Source organism: Phascolarctos cinereus, unplaced genomic scaffold (genome assembly GCF_003287225.1).
Source record: "Phascolarctos cinereus isolate Bilbo 61053 unplaced genomic scaffold, phaCin_HiC Scaffold_8;HRSCAF=390, whole genome shotgun sequence".
NCBI classification, from domain to species: Eukaryota; Metazoa; Chordata; class Mammalia; order Diprotodontia; family Phascolarctidae; genus Phascolarctos; species Phascolarctos cinereus.
Window position 1 is genome coordinate 69,228,838 of NW_027556291.1, and position 23,360 is coordinate 69,252,197.

Below are 23,360 nucleotides of genomic sequence, written 5' to 3' on the forward strand. Positions count from 1 at the left end.
GAGTACGGGGGGGGTGAGTAACATGGCAGCCTCCATAGAGGCGGCCGTTGCTGTGTGAGCGGTTTCGCTGGCGCCCCGAGCTCCGCGGCGCCCACCGGACTGAGACTGCTAACTTTTCCACCGCCTCGGCCCGACTCGAGCACCCCTACCCTTCCCCTCCGGTGTGCCTGCCCCTGCCCCGGGCCATGGCTTCGGGCCTGCAGCCCGCGGCGGTCTCCGCCTCAGCCGCCTCCGCCGCCTCCTCCTCTGCAGCCGCCGCCGCTACCGCAGCCGCCGGCAGTTCAGTGGCTCAGCTCCTGCAGCCGCGCTGGAAACGTGTGGTAGGCTGGTCGGGACCGGTACCGCGACCCCGCCACGGCCACCGCGCCGTGGCCATCAAGGAGCTCATCGTGGTGTTTGGTGGTGGCAACGAGGGGATCGTGGACGAGTTGCACGTGTATAACACTGGTGAGTGCGCCCTGGGGCTGGGGGGGGGGGCGCGGGGCAGCGTGGCGGGGCCGGGCCGGGCTGTCCTGCTGCTGCTGCTGCTGCTGCCGCTGCCGAGCGCCCGGCTTCCTTCCCGCTCCCGCCCCCTCCGCCTTAACCCTGTCCTTCCCCTGTAGGCGAGAGTGCGCCTGGGCTGCGGGGAGGAGGCGGGAGTGGGAGCGGGAGCGGGGGCGGGGGCGGGGGCCGGGGCCGGGGCGGCAGCGGGACTGGTGGGGCTGATGCGTCCCGGGAGCCGGGGGTGAGCGCGGGCGGGAAAGCCGCTGTTTTGCTTTTCCCGCCTCTGAACTCTTGCTGCTGCTGCAGCCGCCGCCGCTGCTACTGCTACTACTGCCGCCGCCCCCTTTTTATCTCTGTCTTGTCTGCCTTAGCAGTGAAACAGTGACAGCTGCCCCCCACAAACACACATTCCATGCCTGGGGGTGGGGGTCGGGGGGGGGGTGGAGAGCAGTGATGTTGGGCAGGTGCAGATCTGCTGCAGGGCTCAGCCCTGGAGGCGCGCGACGCGGGAGCCTCAGCTCCTGGCTACTTTTTCCAGCTAGCTTTCCTTGCTTAGCACGACTTTCCTGCAGTTGCTTGCACTGCTGGGGATAGCCATTTGCTAACTAGAAATCTGTTGCTCCAAAAGGCTAAACTCAGGTTGGCGGGTAAATGTTGTGAGGGCATGCATCTTGGCTCAATAATAAAAGCCACAATAGCACTAGCTGGCCAGAAAATGGGCCTCCCATCACTGTGCAAGCAAAAGTCCGTAACAGGGAACCTCCATTCACTTGTCACTAAGTCATTTCCCACAGCCCTATCTTTGGAACCCCTTTGAGGTTTAAATAATAGTATTCTATGCTGTGAGGAAACTCACTTTTGCCATCAGGCTTCTTGTACCTCTGCATTGGGGGGTGGTTATCTTTTCCTACCCCTGATGTGTCCAGATTAGGGCCGGAGTGTATCCTTCCAGCCTCCTAGTTTATTAAACAAGGCAGGCCTGACATCTCTGGCCCAAAAACTGAGAGCTTTTCTTCAAAGCTGGGTATGTCCTTCCTGCCACTTGGACTGATTTAACTGGAATTAACCTACGTGAAAGGACTGCTTAGCACGTAGGATAGCTGTGAGCCAAAAGTTGGGGGTCAGGCTGTGCAAAACCTCTATTAAGAGAAGGGTTAAGCTTTGCAGAAGACAGTGGGTGGAGTTTTGTGGGGTATATGAGGAACAATGCTTAAAGACTAAGGAGAGCAAAGAAAGGGAAGGCTGGCTCCACTGTCCCTTTTTGGAAAAAGTGCTTCATGTTAATTGGCGTGGAACTAGGTTAAAATGCACACAGAGAGGAATTGATCCCACCTTTTTTTTTTTAAACCAACTTAGAAATAACTTTTCTTCCATGTTCCTTAAGCTCATCTTGTTAACAAAGCCTGTAACGTACCAGGGCACAAATGGGTGGTCAGGCCTGGCAAGAGATGGGTTTGGGAATATCTTTGTGTCTGGGTTTTAGGGGTGCTCTGAGGACAAACCCTCTCCTTCCTTGAACTACCTGATGACGCTGTGATGCCCAGCTGCCTTTGCTGCCAATGTACAATTGACTGGCAGGCACTCAAATACCCTGTTACTTTGTGTGCCTGGCATCATTGCCACTAGTGCTGGCTTTGGTTTGAGGGGGAGCTAAGAGGAAGAGGTTTTGAGCTAGGCTAACAAGACTGCTAAATAGGCAGCATAGTTAGAGTGCCAGACTTAGAAAGACCTAGTTTCATATCTTGCTTTTGACCTGTGACCCTGGGCAAGCCCTCTAACCCCTGGGAACCTCACTTTCCTCATCTGTAAAATGAATAACAGCTGTGACACTTACTCCCTGAGCAGCTGTAGAGTCAAATGAGATAATGTTTTGAAGTTCATGTTCCCTGTGGCGCTCTCTGTCCCCCCTTCTTCCCTCTCTCACTCTCCTCTCTCGATTTCTATCTCTCATCCCCACCTAACCCCCCCCACACACACACACCCCTAGCTATCATTGATACTGTTCAGGTTCTTCTTGCCCCATATTACAAGGCAGTTCTTTGGTTTGTACTTAGGCATTCACCCCTGCCAATGTCAACTTTCTCTCTCTCTCTCTCTCTCTCTCTCTCTCTCTCTCTCTCTCTCTCTCTCTCTCTCTCCCTCTCTCCCCCCCTCCCTCCCTCTCTCTCTTTCTTTTTTGAGGCAGTAGGGTGAAGTGACTTGCCCATGGTCACACAGGTAGGAAGTGTTAAGTGTCTGAGACGAGATTGGAACTCGGGTCTTCCTGAATCCAGGGCCTGAGCTCTATCCACTGCGTCATCTAGCTGCCCTAATGTCAGCTTTCAAGTGCAGATTGCTTAAGTTTTTGGTTCCTCATCCGAAGCATCTCTGCACACTCCCTAGAGAAAGGGACCTTTGTTTCAGGGGACAGGGTGCAGTACAAACCCAGCTGCAGTTAGAGGAAATAGTGGAGCAAAATGAGATAGGAACAAAATCAACTTCTCAAGTACCAGGCCTGTTTCAGATATAACTTCTGAACAATGAACAGTTCTGGAAATCCTATTCAGATGAAGTCTGGAGCAGCCTCCCTAACATCCAAGCTCTCTTCTAGAAAGTCAGATGGGAACCTAATTAAAATGGTTCCAAAACCAGTGCTCACCCCTTTCTGGGCCTCCTGGGAAGTGTGCATTTTCATCAACATCTGAAAATGGGGCACTTGTCTAGGGTCTTGGGGGCTTTTTAGGTTAGATGCAGGCCTTGACCCTCTGGAAGTTCCAAAGTGAGACAAAAAAAATCACCATTGCAAGGCATGTAGGGCCTGTAAGTGCATTATTAACTAACACACACACACACACACACACACACACACACAAAATCTTTGGGTACCCTAGGTAGTGGGCACTTGAATGTAAACTGTCAGAGAAGAGAGGGAATTTACTCTTTCACATAAGGACTAACTTCATGCAGGGCTAGTCCAAAGGAAATTGGAAAATTAAATAGAGTAAACCCACATAAATCATCAGCATTTTTGTTTGCTAACAAAGCCCAACAGCAAGAGACAGAAAGAAATTCCATTTAAAATAACTATAGACAATATAAAATACTTGGGTTTTTTTTTAATTTTTGTTTTATTTTGTTTTTTGGCTAGGCAGTGGGGTTAAGTGACTTGCTCGTGGTCACATGGCTAGTAAGTATTATGTGTCTGAGGCCGGATTTGAACTCAGGTCCTCCTGAATCCAGGGCCGGTGCTCTATCTACTGTGCCACCACGCTGCCCCACAATATAAAATGCTTGGGAGTCTACCTACCAAGACAAACTCAAGAACTAGATAAACACAATCATAAAACACTTTTCACACAAATAAAGTCAGATCTAAAGAATTGGAAATTGAGGAATTAAGATGATAATAGGAGTTCATGCTTATTACTAGAGTGTTTCACTCATGAGGTGATGGGTACAATAGATATCATCCCTATTTGATATGTGTGGAAACCAGGTATAAGGAGCCCAAAGGAGTTGACAGGAGGTGTTAGAGGTAGGATTTGAACCCAGGGCTCTCCTACTCAGTGCCTAGTACTCTTTCAGCATGCACTGCTGCTGCTGCTTCTCCTTCTCCAGATGGTCCTTGGTTTTGCATATTTGAAGAGGCTTCCTGTAGATGACAGAGCAGATTGCTTCTCCAACCAGGATTGGGAGGCAGCAGTGATAAAGAGTGAGCTCTCTGTTTCTGCAGGTATCTGAGCAGAAGCTAGATGATACTCTGCCAGTATATGAATTAGAAAATTGATGAATGACCCAGTAGATTAAGCTGTAGCATTTTTCAAGATCCCTGCCAAGCCTAAATCTGTCATTCAGTGCTTTAACATGTGGTACCTATGGGGCATTTATTTTCAACCTAATAGGTACAGTTGAGGACTGGTTAGCTCAGTGCATTGCTTGACACTTTTAAAAGATCTGTGTTGAATTGGAGGTGAGTGAAAGGAGCATGATGCTGCCATAAGTTTAATCTCAGTCTGGCCCAGTTAGTTTTGCCGTTTCCTAGTCACAAATTACATCCCTAGCTGATCATTCCAAAGTCGTGTGGAATCACTTGAAAGCTTGGACACTATTAGAAAAAATAACTTGAAACACATATCTTCCTGGTGATAGGGTCAGTAGCAGACGACCCCTTGTTTGATATGGGGAAGGTAGTATATGCCATTCTGGCCATTCTGACCTGGGGAAGATATCCATCCTTTTCCCTTCTCTTCTCCACCTCCCCCCCCTTCGTTTCCCCAGCTATCAAATGAATAGGGTTGAACTAAATAACTAAATGTCCTGAGGTTCCTTGTAGCTCTGAGACCTAGATGATTGATAGCTTCCTGCTTTCGTTCTGATCAGTGCCAAAAACTCAGTGTTTTGGACCTCATAGGGTGGGCCTATTCTCTTTCTCCCAAGGGTGGGTGAAATTGCTTTGACTCATTATTTACAGATTGTTTTATACCTGCTTTTATTGTTTGGCTCATCTATCTAGAAGATTGTGGGAATTTGCCTGGTAGCTTTAGCATTTGTGGCTCTCTGGGACAGGGGTGGATTTGTTCTGTGAAGTTTGGATTCAGTCAAAGGGCCGAACTTGAGGACCTAGAGACTCACATGTGTGGCCTCGAGGCTGCAGGTTCCCCACTCCTGCAGGCCTAGGAAATATGGGGAGAGGAGGTATCTTGGGCGAAGAAGATGAGAAAAATGTTAATATAGATATAAGCTGTAGAAAAGCTATTTAATTAATGTAATTAAGGTGGGGGGGGCTGTTACCCAGCATGCAATAAAGGAGTATGTAAACAAGTCCAACTGAAGCTATTTGGTTTGGAAGAGTTATACTCACCCAGCTGCTTCCCCCACTCCCCGTGAATTTTCAATAGTTCAAGATGGCTGCAACTTTGAAAATCTAAGTGATGTCCTGAGGGCTGCCTATTTTTAAAATAAAGTTGAAATGTTTGTGTATGCTTCCTGAGACAGCCCTTCCACAGAGATTTTGCACTGGACCTTTCTTCAGATATTCTTCCTGAATCTTGTGAGAAACTTCTTTAGGAAAAAGGAGGGGAAATAATTCTCCAAACCTTATTCAAGGGATTTTTTAATGCATATTTTATTTTTCCCCCAATTACATTTTAAAACAATTTTTTAAAAGTTATGAGTTCTAAAATCTCTTCCTTCCCTCCCCCCCATAAGCTATCAGATAGGTTATACATGTGCAATCGTGTAAAACATTTCCATATTAGTCATTTTTGTACAAGAAAACTTGAAAAAAAGAAAAAGAATGAAAGTGAAAAATAGCTTGCTTCAGCCTGTATTCTAACAATATCAGTTCTTTCTCTGGAGGAGGATAGCATGCTTCATCATGAGTCCTTTGGAATTTTCTTGGATCATTGTATTGCTGAGAATAGCTATGTCATTCACAGTTCTTCATCTTTCAATATTACTGATACTGTGTACAATATTCTCCTGGTTCTGCTCACTTCACTTTGCGTCATTTCATGTAAGGCTTTCCAGTTTTTCAGAAACTGTCCTGCTTGTCATTTCTTATAGCATAATATTCCATTACAATCATATACCACAGCTTGTTTAGCCATTCCCCAATTGATGGGCATCTCTTCGATTTCCAATTCTTTGCCACCACAAAAAAAGCTTCTGTAAATATTTTTGTACATATGAGTCCTTTTCTCTTTTTTTATGATCTCTTTGGGATACAGCCCTATCAGTGGCATTGCTGGATCGAAGGGTATGCACAATTTTATAGCCCTTTGGGCATAGTTCCAAATTGTTCTCCAGAATGGTTGGATCAGTTCACGACTCCACCAGCAGTGCATTAGTGTCCCATTTTTCCCACATCCCCTCCAACGTTTATCATTTTCCTTTTTTGTCCTATTAGCCAGTCTGATAGGTGTGAGGTAGTACCTCAGAGTTGTTTTAATTTGCATTTCTATTAGAGGGATGGGGGGGGGCAGGGGCAGGGCTCAGCGCTGCCTAAGAAAAGGAGTTGTTTGGGTAGAGAAAGCACAGGTGGTGAAGCTGAGACCTCCAGGCAACTGTGGTAACTCCTGGTGAGGCTGCTGGAATCAGGTCATGACCATGGGCTTCTTAATCCCACCAACCCTAGCCTTCACAGCCACAGTCAGAAAAGAGCAGTTTATATGTGGCTCAAAGCAGCAGCTTCAATCTATCTCACTGTCCGTTTACTCTGCCTTTGAACACTAACTCAAGGGCTGAGGATGGAACACTTTATTTCTTTTGTGAAGCAGTTGGCTTGTGGTTCACCCTGGCTCTTTGTACCTTTCCCCTCCCACCCCCAACTGGAAGCCACATAAGCTTTCAAAGATGTTTGGCTGGCCTGTTGAGGTGCTGGTCTCTCTGACAAGGTGGGATGATGAAGCTCCTCCAGGCCTTTCACCATGGTCCCTGCTGATCTCACTGGTTTATTGGTACTCCGGGTAGTAGGGTGCCTTGATTTAGTGCAACCTAGGCTGTTCTGGTGGTGGTGTGGGGAGATCCCATTGGAGATGTGTGTGTGAGCATACAAACACTCATGAAACACACACACACACACACACACACACACACACACACACGATGGGAAGTGGTTTGTGGTATATTGTCACCACTGAACAGTCACTCTGCTCTTGTGAGAAGGGGTTGATTAGTCCTTTACTCAGCCACAAAAAAAAAACAAGCTCTCCACTTAATTTCCCCCTTTTCTTCCATTTGCTTAGTCTCCTGACTGAACCCCTGGAAAAGAAGCAGTCTGCTTCCCCTTGTGCTCAGCAGATGTGCGGACACCATTGATTAGCTGAGCATCTCTGCCTCATGACAGAGAAGAAGACTCTTTAGCTTCCAAGTACAGAGGATTTAGGCCCTGAGTACTCAATTAGGCAGCAAGTGTTTTTAAGTGCCTTCTGTGTGCTAAGCACTGAGGATACAAAAAAAGACCAAAATAGCCCCTGCCCTCATGGAGCTCACATTCTAGTGGGAGCAGGGAACAGCGTAGGAATATTGAAGAAGGTAATCACTTCTAGCTTCTGGAGCCTGGGAAAGGCTTCTTGTAGTGGGAGGATTTGGAGTTACGGGGGGAAGGGGGGGTCATTGCCAGCATGGAGTACACCCAGAGAAAAAGCATGGACACGGGAGCTGGAGTGCTATGTTTGAGGGACTGCAAGGAGGCCAGTCTAGCTAGATAGAGAGGGTGTAGAAGGGAGATTGAAAGGGTAATGAAGAACTTTAAAGGCTGAGCAGCAGAGTTTCTATTGGTGGTGTGAAGGGAATTAGGATTCTTACATAAAAATCTAATCTATTAGTATATTCATCACACATATAACCATTATTATGAAAATCCTAATTCCTGACTCTATCCTATTCCCTTCACAGTGGTAATAGGGTACTAATAGATCTCATTGAGCAGGGATGGCAGAGGCCAAGCTAACTTGAGAAAAATCACTAATAGCCAAGTGGAAGCTGGATTGACGTGTTGAAAGACTGGAGGCAGGACAGTTATTGCAGTAGTCTAGGTGAGAAGAGAGGCCGGCCTGAGCTAGGCTTCTGGTTGTAGATGACTGGAAAAGAGATGCATTCAATAGAGGTCTTTAGATAGAAAGGACAAGATTTGGCAACAGATTGAATATATGGAGTGAGTGGGAGAGCATCATTGAGGTTGATGCTGAAATTTCAAGCCTGAGGGAATGGGTTCTGTTGGGCAAACTATTGAACATTATAGCAAGATGAGTAGCCAGTGGTAATCCAGTGGAGAACAGGAGAGATTCGGGGAAGAAGATTCCCAAAATCAGGTTATGTTACTCAGTAGCTTTCTTCTTACGAGGAACTTGGCATGAAACAAAGTCATTTTCCAGGCAGAACTAGCTGGGCGTTGGAGGAGAGGGGTGTGTGTGTGTGTATGTGTGTTGGGAGGGGCACTACTTCAAGACTCTGAGTGGGAGGAGTCCAAGCTGACCACCCAACTACCACCACCTACCACCCCTGAAATCTGTAGTGTAGCAACATCTTCCTGTGTGGTTTATGAGGTCAAACAAGGGGTAGTGGTGGAATGGTTTTAATGCCTTGGTCAGTAAGGGACAGAGAAGAAATGGTAGGATCTTCAGCCTCTCCCCAGCCCAGAGTCTTTCCTGAGCAGTTCTGACTGTTCCTGCTTCTTTCCAGCAACCAACCAATGGTTCATCCCCGCGGTTCGAGGGGACATCCCTCCTGGCTGCGCAGCCTATGGCTTTGTTTGTGATGGGACTCGCCTGCTGGTGTTTGGTGGGATGGTGGAGTATGGGAAGTACAGCAATGACCTCTACGAGCTGCAGGTAACAGCCTGGCCTAGGGACCTTTCAAAGGTTGGAAGGATGGGGGGGGGGGCAGCTAACTTTCTCAGACATGGCGAGTAGGTGGCAGAAGTAGGGAGGCTCTGAAAACATGCTGAACCAATGTTCCTCAGCTAGCTCGGCTCGCCCAAATGAGGGCCTCCTTGGCGGGGTGCAGGACCTCAGAATCTCCCTGCTCTAACAAGCAGGTGGCTGTTGGGTTTCCCTGGGGGCTACACCCTCTCTATCATGCTTCTCCTCTGGGCTCTGACCATTTCTTCAGTAGGACTTGATACCCTTTGTCCTCTGGTTACAGGCAAGCAGGTGGGAGTGGAAAAGGCTTAAAGCAAAAGCCCCCAAAAATGGGCCTCCTCCGTGCCCTCGCCTTGGGCACAGCTTTTCTCTCGTGGGCAACAAATGCTACCTGTTTGGGGGTTTGGCTAACGACAGTGAGGATCCCAAGAACAACATTCCGAGGTGAGGCTTTTCCCTTTGGCCGCAGAGTCCTCTGAGTCAAGGCTCCAAGGCCTCATGGTCCCAGACATGAAGCCAGGAGCCTCAGTTGGTGAGGAAGGACCTCAATTGAGGTGTAGTGACTAGGCTAGGATTTCTTAAGGATCTCTCGTGCAGCTGCCTTGGCACAGTGTCTTTGTTCTAATACCTAGACACTCAGGCCTTTCAGAGCTTGAGAATCATGGAACAGCTGAATCATGATTCGAAGCTATGAAGTGAGGAGGTGGGCCGGATCTCTGAACGTCCCTTCCAGCTCTGACCTACATGAATTGACAGTCTAGCCTGGGGAAATAGAATTTCAGGGATGCAACCCCTCCCCACACCCCCATAGAGGTCTAGTTTGCCTTTATGCTTAGCCTTGGCTGCCTGCAAGTGTGGTATTTTCCAGGGCCTTAGGCCAAGGGGCCTTCCTGTCTGGAGATGTTCTTGTCTCACTCTGTACAATGCCTAGCTCTGTGTGTCGGAGGGGCAGAAAGCTACCTGGGGCTTCAGCTCACTTTGGGAAATTGATGTGGGACCCTTCCCAGGGAGAAGGTGGAATGGGAAATAGGAGTGAACTTGGACTTCTGGCTTTTCATAATTCTCTATGCAGCCAGGTCTGCTCTAGAAATATCTGGCCTATAAAACCTACTGCCTAGGTGGACGTATCAGTGAATGTTACAACTTAATCGGACTGCTCTCTTTTTTAGGTACTTGAATGATCTGTACATCCTGGAGTTACGACCAGGCTCTGGCGTAGTAGCCTGGGACATCCCAATCACTTATGGGGTCCTGCCACCCCCCAGGGAGTCCCATACGGCTGTAGTCTATACAGAAAAGGACAACAAGAAATCCAAGCTGGTTATCTATGGGGGAATGAGTGGCTGCAGGCTTGGGGACCTCTGGACCTTAGATATCGGTAAGGATCTAAAAGGAAGAGTTGGCTTCTAGCTAGTGTCTAGCATCTCTGGAATGTAAGAGGCAAGACTTTGGGCAAACAAAAGTACGTCTTCGTTCTCTTTTGCTGTTTTGGGCAGAACTTCTCTGAGTGGTTGTGTTTTTGTGTGGTGGCCCTTATCCAGTCAGTTATCCTTAGAACAAAGATTTCCAGCACTTCCTGAGGTCAAAGAGCAAGCTTTTCTACCTGCCCCCCCATTGCACATCTGCCTAAAGAGGCTTCTCTGATGCTGCTAACATACTTTCCCGCTTCTGGAAGAGAGCAGTGTCAGGAGGAAGAGGGCTGGCTTCACACTGGCCTGTTGGCTTATGTGGAATCAGCCTGAGATTGGGAAAGAGTGTACATAGATCGGGGCCTCCTCATGCTGTCCACCCCACCATCAGGACTGTGGTCACTTAACATGCAGCTGTGCCTAGAGAAGGCTAGCTGAGCCAGGAAGGAGCTTGGAGACTAGGCTAGGGGGGATGGAGGGGGGGGGAGGGCGGTATCCTTGAGAAGAAAATACTTGATGGGGCAAGGGGATGCCAGTCCTTCTCTTTGAAGGGTTGGCATATAAAAGAGAGGGAATAAAGTAGCTTTGGGTTGCCAAAAAAATTTTTTTAAAGCAGATTTTCAACTTAACCTGAGAGTATCCTCAAAACTAGAGCTGGCCAACAGCAGAATTTGGGTGGGTAATGTTTTCCATCAATTGAGTTGTTCAAGTAGAAGTGAGACAACCAGTTAGGGGTGCTATGGAAGGAGTTCTGCAGTGGATGGGAGACTGGACCAGGTAATATCTAGTGATTCTACATTCAGTGCTCTCCTCCCCACAGAGAGTGTCACTCTGGGCCAGCAGGGCTCCCTGTAGATTAAGTGCATTTTCTTAGAGGTTGGTAGAAAATTAAACTCTCTCTTGTGTGTACAGAGACCCTGACCTGGAATAAACCTACTCTCAGTGGGGTGGCTCCTCTTCCTCGAAGTCTTCACTCTGCCACCACCATAGGAAACAAGTGAGTCAGTCATCTTCCCCACTGCCAATTCCTTCCCTTTTATGCCTTGTTAGCCCACTGTCCCAGCAGACCCTGAAGGCCAAGGATGAATGTCTTCATTCAGTGAGCAGCTTCCCAAGGCTATTGGTTCTGTGTTTGGGGAGTTGTAGGATTGTATCCCCATGGGATTCCACGTCTTTCCAGAAGGGGGCATGCTTGGGCCTGGGCTTTCAGAAAAAGTGAATGCCCCACTTACTGAAATACTTAAAGTAAACCCAAATAAAGAGTCGTCACATGCACAGAGAAATGAAAACCAACAGGCCCATTACTGGGTCATTGAGGCAATAGTGAGGCCAGAGCCTAAGAGAAGCAAATAGCTTAGGGTAATGGCGTGGGAGTCAGGAGTCTCAAGTTTTTTAACCAGGCAGTGAGACTGTGGACAAGTACCAATGTCTCTGGACCCAGTTCTGTTGCCCATAAAATAAAGAGGTTAGACTTAACTATCTCGGGTTACTTCTGGCTTTAATGTTTTGTGTTCCTATGAAAAGACAAGGAGAGAAATAGAGAAGCTATTCTGTGTCATGTATAGTGGGCTGGCCTTGGAGTCAGGAAGACCTGGGTTCAAATGCCGCCTCTCACACATTCTGACTTTGTGGCCTTGGGCAGGTCACTTCATCTCTGTGTGCCTCACCCAATTCACTGAGACCCTAAGTTGCAGACTAGCTGCATTAGTAAGAGTTTTCCCACTGAAGAGTTCCCTATCCCAAATAGAATCACCAACCCAGACAAAAAGGAGCTTGATTCTCTCTGGAGAGAGGGTTAGTTAGGGAGAGAAGTGGTCAGTAGGGAACTGTTAGGATGCCCTGCCTACATTAGAGGCCTTGCGCTCAGTCTCAAGTTGGCAGATTAGGGAACAAGCCTACAGAACTACTGGCAGGATGCTACCTGAAGACCTTTGCCCCACCCCCAGGCCCTCTGGCCAAATGGACTCAGAAGGAATTCAAGAATGGAGGGGATTGGCACTATTGTCAGGAAGTGAAGTGAATGAGTGTGTTCATAGGGATTCAGTGAGGAGCTTTAAAATTCTAGTAAAAGACTCAGGCCCAGAGGTGAGGAGGAGCTGAGAAGTCAGCACGCCAGGAGGCAGGCTGAAGGCTTTACCCTGGGAGAGTCTGGCAGCCCGTCACCTACATGTCCTGTCCTCCTTCCTCCAGAATGTATGTGTTTGGTGGCTGGGTTCCTCTTGTTATGGATGACGTCAAAGTGGCCACACATGAGAAGGAGTGGAAGTGCACCAACACACTGGCCTGTCTCAACTTAGGTATAACTCTTAGGCAGGTGGGCTCAACGTTCACCCAGGGAGGGCAAGGAGTAGGGACACCCTCCCTTTTCCCCATCCACATTGGGCAGGAGGCAGTGCGGGGCCTGGGCCCAACAGGACAGTCGGACCCTGTTTCCCCTAGAACCAGTCCTGAATTCTGCTGCAAAAATTCACAAGACTTAGAGTCTAATGCACACTGATGGTTTCCTCATCCTTCCCTCCCCTGCCCCAGACACCATGGCATGGGAGGCTATTCTGATGGACACACTGGAGGACAACATCCCCCGGGCTCGGGCTGGGCATTGTGCTGTGGCCATTAACACCCGACTCTATATCTGGAGTGGGCGAGATGGTTACCGAAAGGCGTGGAATAACCAAGTCTGCTGTAAGGACCTCTGGTACCTAGAGACAGGTAAGGTGACTTTCTGAAGCAAGCCAGATTAGGCAGGCCCAAGGGTTTCACCAGAGGCATTCCACTCACTGCTTTCTGATGTGTTTGCATTTATAGAAAAGCCTCCTGCCCCATCCCGGGTGCAGCTGGTCCGAGCCAATACCAACTCCCTGGAGGTGAGCTGGGGAGCAGTGCCAACAGCTGACAGCTATCTCCTGCAGCTCCAGAAGTATGACATTCCTGCTGCTGCTGCTGCTGCCACCTCACCTGCAGCCAACCCAGTTCCATCTGTGCCTATCAATCCCCCCAAGAGCCCTGCCCCAGCTGCAGCAGCCCCTGCCGTGCAGCCACTGGCCCAGGTTGGCATTACACTGCTCCCACAGGCAGCTGCAACCCCCCCAACCACCACCACCACCATCCAGGTCTTGCCGACAGTGCCTGGCAGCCCCATCCCTGTGCCCACCACAGGTCGGACTCAAGGTGAGCCATATGGCCACGTGTTGAGCTGGCCTCTGCCTGGTTGGGGAGAGCAAGGGAATGGTCTAAGGGAGACCTGACTCTGTGGACAACTGAAATCCTTAGCAGAGGATGGGTCACTTAGTCAGATCTTAAACTGTGTAAGCATTGTGTGAAAGGAGGAAGTGGTCCAGTCTCTACCCTGAGGGTGATTTCAGTCTGAGAATGGCGCAAACAAAACCAGGCACCCAACTAGGAACAGTGGCCTAGAGCTTTAACCATCCAGGGGGGCAGTGACACAGGGGCACAGCTCATTTGGTGGGGTCAGCCTACAGAGACTCCAGGAAGGGGCCTCTGCTTTGCAATCGTGTAGTAGGCGTGTGCTCCTGAAGTCCAGCATACCCAACCCACCTTTGTTGGCAGGTGTCCCTGCTGTTCTCAAAGTGACCGGCCCTCAAGCTACATCAGGAACTCCCCTGGTCACTGTTCGACCAGCCAGCCAACCTGGAAAAGCTCCAGTTACTGTGACTTCGCTGCCTGCTGGTGTCCGAATGGTTGTGCCGACACAAAGTGCCCAGGGGACAGTGAGTTGATGCCCAGTTGGCTTTGCCACGAAAGGATATTGGAGAGAGATCCTCTGTTGCCCTTGGAGGAGAGCTAAGAGTCTTTCTGGGACTTGGGAGGAATGGCTGGTGCCCTTGGAGGAGAACACAGAAAGAAACTAAAAGCCTTTGCAGGCCTTGGGAGGAATGGCTTGTATCTGATTGAATGGTTCTTGATAATACAAATAGGGAGTTTGATGATTTAAAAACCTTGTAGCCAGAAAAGCGTCCAGCCTAGCCTTTGAAATGTTACTTTGGGGTCAGGAGAAGGACATAGCAGCCATAATGCAGATCATTTGGGCCCCTCCCCTTGCTCCTGGTTGTGCTGAGGGGAGAAAGGAGAAGGAAATTCTAGGAGGTAGCTGTTTTACCGAGAGCCCGTTGAAATACAGGAAAGTGGCCTCTACGTCCTAGACCCATAGGCCCAGAAGGCAAGGCAAGGGACAACTCGAACTCAGGACTCCACCCCAAGCCAGATCTTCCTTTTTGTTTCTCTCTTTTTTTCAGGTGATTGGCAGCAACCCTCAGATGAGTGGAATGGCAGCCCTGGCTGCAGCAGCTGCAGCCACCCAGAAGATCCCTCCTTCCTCAGCTCCCACAGTACTGAGTGTCCCTGCAGGGACCACCATTGTTAAAACAGTAGCAGTGTCTCCTGGCACCACCACACTTCCAGCCACAGTGAAAGTGGCCTCCTCGCCAGTCATGGTAAGCCCTTGTCTGCCTCTGAAGGCAAATAACCTTGTGGCTTCTCCCTCTTCTGAGTGGAAGTAAGATGTTCCAGGCACTACAGTGATCCTCCAGGCTTAGGAAAAGGAAGCAAGTGTTCTTGGAGTTCTGAAGGAGAACAGCAGGCTTTAGTGAGCAGAAGAAAGTTTGTGATCTGAGAGAGCTTCTAAATTGGGGATATGGGAGTTTCTACCACATGGAGTAACTTAGGCTTAGTCCTTCCCTAGGATTCAGGGAAACCTAGACTGAACTCTGTCCCCAAACTATGGTAGCCATGACCATTTGATTGATATGTCTGCCTTCCTTCCACCCAAAACCGTTGATTGTGAATTAGCCACAAAGGTCTTATAGCATAACATCTGGAGCTCTTATTTTTAATTTTTTTTTTTGAGCCTACTCAGGTATTATCTGTCCGTAAAATTGGTGCTTCACATTGTCTCTCTTCTCTCTACCTCAGGTGAGCAACCCAGCCACCCGGATGCTAAAGACAGCAGCAGCCCAAGTGGGCACATCAGTGTCCTCAGCTGCTAACACTCCCACCCGCCCTATCATCACAGTCCACAAGTCAGGCACTGTGACTGTGGCCCAGCAAGCCCAGGTGGTGACCACCGTGGTTGGTGGGGTCACCAAAACCATCACTCTGGTGAAGAGCCCCATCTCTGTCCCAGGGGGCAGTGCACTGGTGAGTAGCAAGCTTCAGTGGGCCAGTGTCCAGACCAAATTCCCAGTCAGGGGCTTAGGACCTGGGTCAGCCTGACTGTAGCTAGATGCTACCACTTGGTTTCTAGTGAAGCCTCTGCCCTATTTGTCCTGACTTTTTTTTTTTAATCTTTTTAAAAATTAGATTTTATTCTTTTTCCACTTAACAAAAATAGTATATATAAGCAAAACAAATGGCCTAATTGGCCATGTCCAAAATCTCTATCTCATCTCCTCTTTACTTTACAGATTTCTAATCTGGGCAAAGTGATGTCAGTTGTTCAGACCAAACCGGTTCAGACCTCAGCAGTCACAGGCCAGGCTTCTACTGGCCCTGTGACTCAGATCATCCAGGTAAACAACAGCCTAGGGTAGCAATGGGGGAGATGGGGTGGTGGGTTCATCCTTGTAAAAGTAATTTTGCAAAAGGATCATAACGGGTGCCTTTCCAGATTTGTGGCACTTCCCTAGTAAGTGACCGAAAGAGAATTATAGATGATTTCTTTTACTAAGACTGATTATCAAGATTTGAGTGTTTGCTATGGAAACAAGGGGGTGGGGGGTGGGGAGGGTGGTAAAAGGCAGGGAGAATGAGGAGGCAAGTGTCTGCCCTGGAGTAGCTCAGGGGAGAGACAAGGCTAATGGGGGTGGATGCTAAGTGCCATGTGAACTAAGATCAGTGAAACTTGTTTCTTCCCAAAATGCCCCAGGCCAGGCCATCAGCACGTAGCAGTAGCAGGAACAGCTAGCATTTAGACCGCGTGAAGGTTTGCCAAGCCCTTTACAAACGTGATCTCATTTGAAGGAAGAGAAAAGGAGAAGAGTGAGTGGCCTGGGCTGCCATTCTTTACCTGCGACTACTACAAACATCACTTGTTACATTTTTTCCAATCAAAAGAGGTTTGGAGCTAGGGCAGGCGCACATGTGTGTATGTATGTATAGAGATTGTAAACAAAAACTGGCAAGAAAGATTCTGATCAGTTCTCCAAGGTGATAGAGCTGTCCCATTCCCTGCCCCCAAACCCAGGCTAAGGGATGCTAAAGAGCATCGGTGCCTGGCTAGAATGGTATTTTCTCTCTCACACCCTACTTCTGCCCTTACTCTCAGACCAAAGGACCCCTGCCAGCGGGTACCATTCTGAAGCTGGTAACGTCAGCAGATGGCAAACCTACCACCATCATCACCACCACCCAGGCCAGCGGGACTGGAACCAAACCCACCATCTTGGGCATCAGCAGTGTCTCCCCTAATACCACCAAACCGGGCACCACCACCATCATCAAAACCATCCCCATGTCGGCTATCATCACCCAGTCCGGAGCGACGGGTAGGGGCGTCGGGCAGGGGCCGCGCGATATGTACCCGAATACAATTACTCTCCAAAAGTCACCCGACACAACATCCTGGGTGTCCCCCAATGGGCTGAATTCTGAGTCGGGGTATAAGGTCCAGGCTGGTGAGTAACTGGATTACGAGGCTGGAGAGAGCAAATGGGGCAGTTTGAAGTTGTCTTATTTTCCCTTTTTCTTTTTTTTTTCAAGCTTTTGGGGGGAGGTGGCAGGGTAGCTGTGACTCTTCCTTTTAGGACACTTGGAGGGGTGGAAGGTAATAGACTTGGGAGTAAAGCACCAACTGAGCCACAGTTGGCTGGAGGTGGGTTTTAAGGGCAGAGTTAGCAGTTATCTTCTACCAAAGCCTGACCAGGTACCGGCTTTCTTTTCCTGTCCTCTCCTTCCAGGTGTAACTAGCAGCCCTGGCATCAAATCTCCCATCACCATCATTACCACAAAGGTCATGACATCAGGCACAGGCACACCTGCCAAAATCATTACTGCTGTCCCCAAAATCGCTACTGGACATGGGCAGCAGGGCGTAACCCAGGTATGGCATTCCTACCACCCCCCTGGCATCATCCTAATTCAGCATTAGGATGCTCTTGTCTTCTTCCCACCCTTTGAGAATATCTTGAAGCTTCTTCTGCCTTTCTTGGGGCATTCTGGAGTATTTGCCAACGATTGCTCAGCCCTCTAAACTTTGGCATTATAGGTGGTGCTGAAGGGAGCCCCTGGACAGCCAGGCACCATCCTTCGGACAGTTCCCATGGGTGGGGTGCGGCTCGTCACCCCAGTCACAGTATCAGCTGTCAAGCCGACTGTCACCACTCTGGTGGTGAAGGGCACCACAGGTATATGTCTGGCAGACAGGAGGGAATCAGGTTGAGCAATTGGCCAGCCACTGCATTCTGCTCATCTAATCCTCCTGCCACCTCACAGGAGGGGAAAAGGGGAGAATGGCATGGAGGCCATGTGTCCCTAGGTTTGTCTGGCCACAGAATCGGGTGTGGGACCCAGGTATCCTCCCTTGAGGGCACCATTGAGCCCTTAGATGCTCCCAAGCCCATTCCGATATCATGCCTTCACACTCAGCTCACTTTCAAGAGCTTCTTGGGTCTTTCATTTTTCTCTTGCTTTTTCATGTCCCACACTCAGTGTATTTACCATTACAGAATCCCCCAGGGGACTGTTTTCTCCTGTAAACTTAGATTCCTGCCAGTCTCGACTCCAGGAGGCAGATATTTTTTCCCTGGTACCTGCCATGTCAGTTATGTACTTGCAGGAACAAGACCCACCAAACCAGTCTTAGCTAAGAGGGAGCTGAGAGAGAGAACAGGGGGCTCTTCAGCTCCCAGGGGTGGGAAGGAGAGGCAGGCAGGTAAGCTGGTAAGAATAGCTGGGAAGAAGTGGCCCCATTTCATCTGTTTTCCCCTTCCCTCCAGGAGTCACAACCCTTGGCACTGTGACCGGAACAGTGTCCACCAGCCTCGCTGGAGCAGGCGGGCATAACACCAATGCCTCCCTAGCCACTCCAATCACCACCCTGGGGACCATTGCCACCCTTTCAAGCCAGGTGATCAATCCTACAGCCATTACTGTGTCAGCTGCCCAGACCACTCTGACAGCGGCAGGAGGGCTCACCACCCCCACCATTACCATGCAGGTAGGCCCTTCCTCCACTGCCACTCAGCCAAACAGCTCACCACAGAACTGATCAGTACAGTAACATGGTGAGCAGGCCAGGCTGGATGCAGGAGAGCTGAATTCTCACTGTACAACCCTGGGCAAATCCTTGGCTCTTAGCTTCCTGTTATTATCTCCCATCTAACCTCACATGGCAGCATTAAGTAAGGTGAGGGGAGAAAACCCCAGTGCCATGTGGATAAGACTTTCAACATTTCACTAGCGAGTGGGGTATGGTCTCCTGGATTGGGGGCGGGAGGAACACCTGACTTCTGTGTTTGTGTAAGTGACTTCCTTCATTTCTCCACTCTTCTCTCCCTCCCTGTGCACCCCCCCCCCAATATCTTCCTGGACTTCAGAAGTAGGACTCCCAAATGAGCCTGAAGGGCTGGGGTTGGCTTTCTCACAGTGCCATATCCACTGCACATGCCAGCACTGTGCATCCCCAAGGCTAGCACCACAGAAATGTAGGAGACTGGCCTGGCCTCAGAGCTGAGCCAAGATGGAGAGAACTTGGGAGGATGGGAAGAGAAGGGGATGGCGTGGGAGAAGAGACTTGATGGACTCGGGGGGTTTCTACTTGTGTTTTTTCCTAGCCTGTCTCTCAGCCCACTCAAGTGACGTTGATTACCACACCCAGTGGAGTAGAGGCCCAGCCAGTACATGACCTCCCTGTCTCCATCTTGGCCTCACCTACAACAGAGCAGCCCACAGCCACAGTTACAATCGCTGAATCAGGCCAGGGCGATGTGCAGCCCGGCACTGTGACACTAGTGTGCTCCAACCCCCCCTGCGAGACCCATGAGACGGGCACTACTAATACAGCCACTACAACCGTAGTAGCAAATCTCGGGGGTCTCCAGCAGCCAACCCAGGTCCAATTTGTTTGTGACAGGCAGGAGGCAGGTGCCTCATTGGTTTCTTCAGCAATGGGACCGCAGAACGGCAGCGTGGTGCGGGTCTGTTCAAACCCCCCCTGTGAGATCCATGAGACAGGCACCACCAACACTCCCACTGTGGTCAGTGCCAACCTAACAGTCCCCACACTGCTAGGGGCAGGGCAGATTGTGTGCTCCAACCCCCCTTGTGAGACCCATGAGACAGGGACCACCAACACGGCCACTTCTAGTATGGCTGGGCAGCACATGTACTCCAACCCCCCAGGCCAGCCCCAGGAAACAGGTCCCGCCAACATAGCTGCATCGAACATGGCTGGGCAGCAAGTATGCTCAAACCCCCCCTGTGAGACCCATGAGACGGGTACCACCAACACAGCCACTACCGCCACATCCAACATGACTGGGCAGCGTGTGTGTTCAAATCCCCCGTGTGAGACCCATGAGACAGGAACCACCAGCACTGCCACCACTGCCATGTCCAACATGGGCTCAGGGCAGCCAGCAACTGCCAGCCAGCAGCGTGAGACACATCACACTCACACAACCAACACCCCCATCACAGCCCGATCCAATATGGGCACTGGGGAGCCTGAGGGAGCGCAGGTTCCCACCCAGGCCCCGTGCCAAACCCATCAGACCAGCGCAACCAGCACCACCATGACTGTGAAAGCTACAGAGGCACCATGTCCAGCTGCTCCCCAGGTTTGCCCCAGTCTAGCCTGTGAGCCTGGTACCACCACCACAGGTTCTATGGGGCCACCAACTCAGAGCAGCTCAGCTAGTGGGGGGTGGTACCAGCACAGGCTTAGGGCAACTAGCCTTCATCAGCCGGCAGTCTGAGGTACAGCATACCCATACAACAAACACCCCGACTACAGCCCGGTCCACCATGGGCGCTGGGGAGGCCAATGGGGTACAGGGGCCCACAAAGCCCCCATGCCAAACACATCAGACCAGTTCCACCAGCACCACTATGACTGTGAAAGCCACAGAGGTGCTTTGCCTGGCCGCTGCTGCCTCCTCCACCTGTTCCAACCCACCTTGTGAAACGCATGAGACTGGTACCACCAACACAGCCACTACCTCGAATGCAGGCACTCTCCAGCAGGTGTGCTCCAACCCACCCTGTGAGACCCACGAGACTGGCACCACACATACGGCCACCACTGCCACCTCCAATGTAGGCTCCAATCAGCCTGGGCAGCAGATACCTGCTAGCCCTCGTTGTGAGACTCACCAGACCACCTCCACTGGCACCACCATGACAGTCAACTTTGGTGTCCCACCCTCTGGGGCCAGCCCCTCCCAGAAGACCCTGGAGGCAGCCTTAGATTCTGCAGCAGCACCAGCCCCCTCCCCAGGGCAGAGGGTGTGTACCAACCCCCCCCTGTGAAACCCATGAGACAGGCACCACACATACGGCCACCACTGTCACCTCAAACATGAGCTCAAACCAAGGTGAGTTAGAGGCAAGTGATCTTCCATTCAGGCCCCCAACCCTGATTTTAGAACAGCAGTCTTTGGAATGGGAGTTCCCCAGGGGGAAGGAAACTTGGATTTGCTAGACTCTTGGCCCCCAAGTCACATCTTAAGATACCTCTGTGATGAGCTGGGCGATGAGGAAACCAGCCGAAAGTCTTAAGGTCATGTACCTCCAGAGTGGCACCATAGGAACTAGAACCTTACTTCTAACTCAGGCTTCTTCCTTTGGGCCCCACGCCTCTTGTCCCACTTCTCCAGAGTCTCAAGGGAGAGGTGGAAAGTATCATTAGGCCCTTCCTTCACTGAGTGTACCCCAGCCCAGCTTTCATTCCCAGCCCACCTATTTCCCTTCCCACAGACCCACCGCCAGCTGCAGGCAATCAAGGGGAGCCGGAGAACCCCCAAGGAGAAAGCATGGCCACCACCAGCTCCGGCACCATCACCACAACAGTGTCTTCCACCCAGACCCGAGCTGTGACCACTGTGACACAATCCACACCAGTTCCTGGTCCCTCAGTGCCGGTGAGAAGCCATTAAATATTAGCTTTCCCTTTCCAAACCAGAGGGCTTGGGGCATACTCCTGGGCAAGGCTCTTATTCCTGGCTCCTCATGTCCCGTTCTCCGTGAAGGAGCAGTGTACTTCTGGCTACCAGTGGGGCTACCGTGGGCCTCGGAAAGAATGTTTGGGTTGAACCAAGGGACGACCTGAATACAGGCTGAGATCTAGCCCTGGCCTGGCTATCCAGCATCCCAGCATACAGTTGGCATCCCCTTGCCCTGTTCCCAAGAAGCCCCCCACTGACCACGGGCTCTTAGTTCTCCCTTAGCCATACGGATGGATTCACTCTTGCCATTGTCCCCAGCTGGACTTTTAGCAGTCCCTTTGCCTTAGTTGTCTTTGGAATTGCCATTTAGCAAATTCTGAATCTGCCTTTTCCCCAACCCCATGTGGCCCCTGGGGTGTTGAGTGTTGACCGTGCACTGGTCTCTTTTGTCTAGTCTATCACTTCTTCCTCCTTCTAGTGTGACATCTCTTGTCTCCAATCCTTTATCTACCGTGTGTGACACTCAGTGCTTTCTCCCTGGGTGTAGAGGGCAGGGCGCTACACACCCATGCCATTATTTTGGCAGGAAACAGATGGGATGGAAGAGGAGCAACTTGGGTGGGGGGAGGGCTGCCAAGCCATGCCCAGCAGGTCAAGAGGCCCGAGGGCCTAGAGAGGCAATCATTGCTAAGCAGCAGTGTTGGCTTTCTTTCCTAAGCCCCCTCTCATCTCAGCAGCAGCTTAGCTACAAGGAGGCAGGATTTGGAACTTCCATTTTGTAGAGGTGAAGCGGCAGAAGCTCAGGGGTTACTATGGTTACAGAAAATGAGTTACCAGAACCTTGGCACTAGAACTTATGTCCCCAGCCCTTTTATCCACATCAAGGCCCTCCCAGTAGGTCGGTCTTGCAGCTTTCACAAGTCTACCTCCCTACCTCGTGCCTCAACAAAAGCATAGCATTTTAACATTTCCGAGGAAAACCTTAGGACGTAAATGGTTTGCTATTGTTGCATCTCATCTGACTGCTGCCTCTCTCTAACCTTGTAGAACATTTCAGCGATGACGGAGATGCCTCCTGATGCCATGGCTACAGAAGCGTCTGTCTCAGCCACAATAGCGGTGGCTGTGACTGGCACAGACGCACAGGAGGTGGCCCTCTCGGCCACAGACATTCTCCAGCCCTTAGAGGAGATCCCATCTGAGACAGAAGCTCCGCAGCACCTCTTACAGCCCCGCTCTGCTCCTGGAGGGGAACAGGCTGAGGGCCCATCAGCTACTCACAGCCCTGACCTACAGGCAGCGGTGGACATGAGTGGGGCTGGGGCACATTCCCCAGGCCAGGAGGCTGCCAGCTCAGCAGTAGTGACTGCTGTCATGGTACAGCCACAGCCGCAGCCCGAGGTGGACCAATTGTCCCTGCCCCAAGAGCTGATGGCTGAGGCTCAGGCTGGCACCACGACCCTTATGGTTACAGGCCTTACCCCAGAGGAACTGGCAGTGACAGCAGCAGCTGAGGCTGCAGCCCAGGCAGCAGCTACTGAGGAAGCCCAGGCCCTGGCAATCCAAGCTGTGCTCCAGGCAGCCCAGCAGGCCGTGATGGGTAAGTTTCTGGCAGAGGGAATGTAAGTAGAAAGGGACTCTGGAGCCACCCATACTTGTTTTAGGGTGCTGCCATGCCATCTCTGCTGACTCCGGAGTCAGTGAGGTGGCAGTGACCTATTTATTAAGGGGCAGTGTGATATAGCAGCCTGGCATGGAGGCCTGAGAGAGGGCCTGCTATAGATAGGCCAAAGCTCAGAACCAGCATACGCAGAGATCGGAGCCATTTGAGATCCTTTTGGCTCTAAGGTTTCAGGGGATTGAGTGGGTGGATGGCAGGCAAGAGAGACCAAGTGTGGGTAGAGGTTTGAGGATGAGGTAGCAGTCTGAGCAGATAGACTAAGCAGAAGAAGCTGCCAAGAGCAGCAAGAAATGAGGGTGGTAAGGTGCACAGTGTTAGTTTGCATTGT

The 23,360-nt window shown here is 50.6% G+C and overlaps 1 protein-coding gene across 1 annotated transcript in view; it reads left to right on the forward strand.

The window, feature by feature from the left end:
- Positions 1 to 171: 171 nt before the first annotated feature.
- Positions 172 to 23,360, forward strand: part of HCFC1 (host cell factor C1) — a 29,238-nt gene continuing 6,049 nt past the window's right edge. The window contains 21 exon segments of the mRNA XM_020977225.2: positions 172 to 447; positions 8,647 to 8,795; positions 9,109 to 9,269; positions 9,995 to 10,203; positions 11,147 to 11,231; positions 12,425 to 12,531; positions 12,764 to 12,943; positions 13,040 to 13,402; positions 13,802 to 13,962; positions 14,488 to 14,685; positions 15,164 to 15,388; positions 15,655 to 15,759; positions 16,515 to 16,734; positions 17,146 to 17,288; positions 17,454 to 17,592; positions 18,184 to 18,404; positions 19,021 to 20,106; positions 20,108 to 20,704; positions 20,706 to 20,781; positions 21,164 to 21,327; positions 22,399 to 22,951. Of these exon segments, the coding sequence (XP_020832884.1) occupies positions 186 to 447; positions 8,647 to 8,795; positions 9,109 to 9,269; positions 9,995 to 10,203; positions 11,147 to 11,231; positions 12,425 to 12,531; positions 12,764 to 12,943; positions 13,040 to 13,402; positions 13,802 to 13,962; positions 14,488 to 14,685; positions 15,164 to 15,388; positions 15,655 to 15,759; positions 16,515 to 16,734; positions 17,146 to 17,288; positions 17,454 to 17,592; positions 18,184 to 18,404; positions 19,021 to 20,106; positions 20,108 to 20,704; positions 20,706 to 20,781; positions 21,164 to 21,327; positions 22,399 to 22,951 (5,404 nt within the window). The 5' untranslated portion in view covers positions 172 to 185.